Source organism: Boleophthalmus pectinirostris, unplaced genomic scaffold (genome assembly GCF_026225935.1).
Source record: "Boleophthalmus pectinirostris isolate CB_2022bp ecotype Guang Dong unplaced genomic scaffold, ASM2622593v1 HiC_scaffold_809, whole genome shotgun sequence".
Classification (NCBI taxonomy): domain Eukaryota; kingdom Metazoa; phylum Chordata; class Actinopteri; order Gobiiformes; family Gobiidae; genus Boleophthalmus; species Boleophthalmus pectinirostris.
In genome coordinates this window covers 18,252-23,906 of record NW_026571518.1, presented here as the reverse complement: position 1 = coordinate 23,906, position 5,655 = coordinate 18,252, and the positions used below count along the sequence as shown (strand labels likewise).

General features: G+C 38.5%; 1 protein-coding gene across 1 annotated transcript; it reads right to left on the bottom strand.

Annotated features, from left to right (window-relative positions):
- Positions 1-233: 233 nt before the first annotated feature.
- On the bottom strand, positions 234-5,426 carry tmc1 (transmembrane channel-like 1). Its single transcript, XM_020935366.2, has 17 exons — positions 5,241-5,426; positions 5,077-5,167; positions 4,919-5,000; positions 4,746-4,852; positions 4,571-4,669; positions 4,352-4,494; positions 4,108-4,252; positions 3,835-4,029; positions 3,433-3,612; positions 3,212-3,364; positions 2,974-3,102; positions 2,822-2,889; positions 2,490-2,729; positions 2,290-2,415; positions 2,136-2,214; positions 1,546-1,672; positions 234-1,475 (listed from the first exon to the last, which is right to left on the bottom strand). Exons 1-17 carry the CDS (start codon positions 5,354-5,356, stop codon positions 1,285-1,287), a joined length of 2,271 nt encoding a protein of 756 aa, XP_020791025.2. The 5' UTR covers positions 5,357-5,426; the 3' UTR covers positions 234-1,284.
- Positions 5,427-5,655: the final 229 nt, after the last annotated feature.

Genomic DNA, 5,655 nt, shown 5'->3' with positions numbered 1-5,655 from the left:
GTGATGTGGAGTTACTAAAGAAAAGTATTGACACTACTAAAAACTGTATTTTTATAACACAATATAATTACACAAACAAATAAATGATTGTTTTGTTTTAATAATATTTTCATCTGGTCTTGTATTTATATAAAAAAAAAAACATAACTTAAGCAGGAAAGGTCAGACTGTGTTCCTTTTCATTATTGATATGTGTTCATGTGAATATCTAGTTTCAATTAGTCTTAGTATTGTTTAGCATCAAGGTATTGATCTTCTGGACAACTTTATTCTCTATGGCATATTTTTTGTGCAGGTCAGTTTTCTTTAAAACATTTTAGTACATTTTGTTAAAGGATTGACCATTTGATCTGCAGAAAAACAATGAAAGTGAAATCACAGCTCATACTAGACTAGTCTCATTCATTAATGTAGTGAATAGGAGATGCTTGTGCAGTACAGCGGACATTGAGATGTCCGGTAATGTGTAACCCATCATGGCTCAGTTTTCTGTAGGAGCAGACTGGGACACAGCCAAAACACAGCACTAGTTTTAGGGTGAAACAGCGGGCAGCCAGGACATGGATCATGTGGTCACAGGTGTTAATATGGTTCTCAGACTGGGTGCTTTCAGGAACAATGTAAAAAATAAATAAATAAATAATGTGATTAATTTCCTGGCACTTAATAAAAGAATATCACATAAGCACTTTCTACCTTGTCCTATCTCAAATAGCTGCAGAATGAATACTTAATGCTTACTAGCCATTAATTGATAATGTCCATCAATACAACTCTGAAACCACTGTAATTTAATGTCATTGGCTTTTATAAATTGTTAAAAGCTACTTATAACATATTTCAGAGATCCAGCTCGATGACTTTTATATCATTACGTTAGTAAGTAGGTCAAGAAGTTGCCTACATTGGACAGCCAGGTTTGTCATGTATCATCTTGATTGATCTGACCTCAGAGATTGAATATGGCTGTGTGGTAATCTAACAGTCATATTTGGAGGTATGTCTCCTTGCTTAAACACAATTCAGTGTTTACATCCACTAGATAGATATAAACTAATAACGCTGAACATTTCAGTGCAAGAAAAAAAACAAAAAAAACAAACAAACAAACAAAAAAACACTGGTCTCCAGTGGTTGTATATGGGCTAACTCATGGGCTAAACTCATGCAGCAAAATTAAAATAACGTTGTAAAAAGCAAAGCAACTTCGTAAACACGTATTCAATGGACAGCTCATGGAGTCTTTAAGGTGCGTTGTTTTCAATTTACTACTGTCCTTACTGCTTAATATCTTGGCACGTTTAACGTTCGGTGCATCCTCGGCTCCGTCTGCCGCGGAGCCCCGGGCAGGTACCCAGGGCCCCCGTAGTTGGCATGGTGGTGGGGGGGTCTGGAGCCCGGACTTCTCGTGGGCTGTTGGCGAACTTCACGTCTCTGGTACTGTCTTTGTCTGTGGTCGTCCTTCCATTCAATGTCTAGAAAGTAAAAACACTTACTTAGGTCTCTCAAAAATGTCGAAGCCTAATTGAATAAGGCTCATCTTACTTTCATACTCTTGAGGTGCTGAAGATTTCATATTTTCCTTTTGCTCTGCCGCTTTCCTAGCCTCCTCCAGATCCATTGCTGCTTTTAGTGCTGCTCTTTTGTTCTTTTTCTTGTTCTCCTCGTTTTGCTTTTGGAAAGAGACAGACTTTAAAATACTAGCACGTTACCACAGTATGTGTATACACACACACACACACACACACACACACACACACACACACACACACACACACACACACACACACACACACACATAGCCTATGCTCATTACTGTTGCCCTTAGTAATGTTCACTCTACTGCCCTCTTCTGCGCAATTTGTAACGGTACATAAACACAACACTGCGAGTGGAAAGGAGATTTCATTCACAGTGAGAATGTATGCTTTTCAAGGGATTTTGAAGAAATTTAAACATCCATAATAACATGTTAAAAAATTGCTATCGCTATATAGGGGAACCTTTGGCAAAGCAATAACATCTCCATGGAGACAACCAGTAGATCCACTACCAGAAAAGTGACATAATGCTCTTTAAGATATAAACTACAATTTAATTCAGGCTCAGATATGATGCAGTAAATGCCTAGGTACCGTTTGAAGTTTCTTCTTTAGTTCCACATTAGCTTGTTTGTAACTTTTTGATGTGGACTGCAAGTAATATATGGCCAGGCTAAGAAAAGGGATACAAGGTTAAAATTACACAAAGTCACAGCATTTTAGAACACAATATTTACGTTCTACTTACACCATGAGTAATATGAAGGGCAGCACTAGTCCAGGGTTGGAGGCATAGCTGAAGACTTTACCAAACCAGGCTGGGAAGTCTGACTCCAGTGTCTCTTGAATTACATCAAACATACGATTCTTCCCACTGTCAATGCAACAGAATACAAAGTTAGAGAAAAGTACAAACCTAAAGTACTTTTATAGAGGGGCTCTTCTCACCTGAATGGTCCACAGTCAAATGAAGGAGGGATGCTGACTATAGTATATATAGCTGGCAGAGTGGAGAGGAAGAGGATTACTAAGAGCATGGCCATGTAAAAGTTATTGGATCCAGAAGCCTTAAAAACTCTTTCTTGTGGCACATTACAGCACATCACGGCCCAGCACTGGAGATACATGGAGACATGAAGACGAAGGACATTCAAGGCGGGCAAGCAAGGGGCATAAAACGCACCCATCCTGAGTTACAAAACAGGTAAAATACACTTCTGATTAATGTTACACAAAACAACACAGAAAACAGCTTCTAAATACACAGTTGTTTGTGTTACCATATCATTCCTTGGTTGAAGATGAGCCCTAGGACATTGCCGCTCACGTCAAATTCAGAATATGATGGCTTTTGAGAGGGACATAAGAAGAATGAATAAAAATATAATAATATAAACATATAAATATAATATATAAATATATTATGACTCACAAATCCAGCCTCCAGATCCCAGCACCAGCAGTAGTTAAGGAACCGAACAAGAACAGCTCTCAAGAAATCACCAATCAGAAGAGTGATATATGTTGTCATCGTATCAGAAATAATTAGCCGGACAAACTCCTAGGAAGATTAAAGTCGTCACATAGATGTAAATTTTAGCCTATGCATAAAACATAGCGTATAATAATAAAGTGTTAGTGTTACATAATGAAGAACCCCACACACTGACTTGGCCCACCATCGTCTCCCAGCAGGGCCCTCGGGGGACATCAGCAGGGTGCACTGTGATTGGTGGAGCTGTGCTGTTTTCTGATAAGGTTCCGTTATAAAGACTGGCTTCCCACATAGTGATATTATACTTGACTATCTTCTCCTCCTCTCTCTGGGACACATGTTTTTTTAACTACAGCACAACACATAATAGCAAACAAACACACACAAAATCCTCACTTTGACGTTAATCTCATCCATTAGAGCAATGATAAAGGTATACAAGTTGCCCAAAAAGAGGGCGAAGATGCGTCCAAGCTGCCACTGCAGAGCCACACGGGGGTGGTAGTTCTCCAGGGTGCTGATAACGTCAAACAGCATGGGGCAAAACATCCCCAGTAATGACATGACCATATTCACCTGAAAGACACCCAGATCTCAGACTGACAAGTGGGAGGATAAAAGAGCTGATTCATGCATGTCTCAGAGAAGACCGCTAATAGCACAGGTACAGTATACACCAGAAGTCTGTGGGCTACTGTGAGTCACTGGTGAGTTAATTCTGCATCTGTAATAAAATGGAAACTTTTCCTTCTCTTGTTAAGAGAACAGTACTAAGCAGCTGTATCTAAGTCTATTTACCTCATTTCTCTCCCACCAGCTGTGATTCTCCAACCCATCCAGTGTAAACTTCTGAGAGCGCCGCACTACAAAGTAAATGAGGTACCCACTTCCTGCCAAGCAGCAAAGGACCAGGAAATTGGCCAGAACCCGCAAAAAACGAGTCAGGTGGATATTGTCATCTTTTCGACTTTCTTGTTCCTCTAAGATAGCTTCCTAGTTTAGTATATGAAAATGAGCATTACCATTACAACAAAATTATATATTTATATCTTAGATATAAATGTTTACAACCTTGAAGCAGGTAGTAATGGAGGCAAACTTATTGTCTGCGGTTTCAGGGTTTCCAATCAGATAGTCCCAACTAGTGAACATTTTCCAACTGAAATTAAAGCTGTTGTCATCTCCAACTCCACCTTCATTTGCATTACGGGCCATTCTAAAAAAAAAAAAAAAAAAAAAAAAAAAAGGTTTATCAAGCATAAAGCACTGTTGACACTGTTACAAAGAATTAATAATGAGTGTGGCATTATCTTACGTTCTAATGACCACCATGTAGCTATAGGCAACCGTGCCCACACCGACTAGGAAGTAAGACAGAGGCAAGCGATACTTGAGCCAGCCAATGGCACGCTGATTGTTATAATAACCATAAAAAAGCACTGAATACTGTGCATAACCCTGTGGAAGAAAGTCATTTTAAAATAACAAAAAGTCAACAAAATTTTGATTTGTTGACCTTTAATACTTTACTGACCCCAAAGTCCCATAAAACTGCAAAGTCCATGGCACCACCCTCCTCGGCTCTCGGAACAGTCTTTCTCGGAATACTGCCATAGGGACGCCCCATCAGTGCCTGTTTGTTGAAGAAAATGTTAAAGTTTGTATAGGTTCAAAGACACAGAGACTAAAATGTTGAAGATGACTTTTACCTCTGGTACCATGACCAGGCCAAAGGTCAGACCAAACAAAATCATGTTGATACCATACATCCACCTCAAAAAGAGGAAGTATGACGCCACTGAGGACCCAAAATGGCCTGTAGCAGATGGTATATCAGTGAGATTTTGCTCATTGCCAATAACATTAGCTGTTATGAACCTACTTTCTATTTCCTTTATTTTCATTTCCCATGGGATGCAAGCTGTTTTAAAATTTTCAAAATCTCTTTGAAATTTCATCCATTTCTAAATAAAACATACAGAATATTATAATGATTAGTGTTAATACCTAAATACATACGTATTATTTCCTATAACTTACTTTGGTCATCATGACTTTGTATGCATAGAACTTCCTTCCTTTGCCTTTTCCCAGTGCGCCTTCATATTTTTCTACGAACTCCTGAGACTCCCTGTAATTATGAGATATGATCTTCATATAAACTTCTACCAATTGTTTTCTGAAATCACAAAAGGTTTATTTACTTTAAAGTGACTAGTTTCTGTTTCATTGGCCAAGGCTTTCCTCTCAGACCCTGGATAAGTTTTTTCCTGTCCTCCACAGCTTCCTTCAGTTTCTCCAGCTCTTCTGGTGAAAGCATTTCAGGCCGCACCAGATCATCTCTTTGCTCCTCGTCTTCATTCTCGTCTTCACTTGACTCCTGTTCTGAACTATGAAACAGCAATCTAATAAAGTCCAGAACTAACCTAACAACTTAAAAATCGGAACCCAGATACTCATCAATATTAAAAGTATCAAAACTAAAGTATAGACCCCATAGTTTTCATGAATAGTTTTAGAAGATCTTGATCAGAACTAACAGTGTCTATTGTATAAACTCTTTCAACAGTTTTCAGTTTTACCTTAGTTATTTTTTTATAACTGAATGTAAGTGAAAAA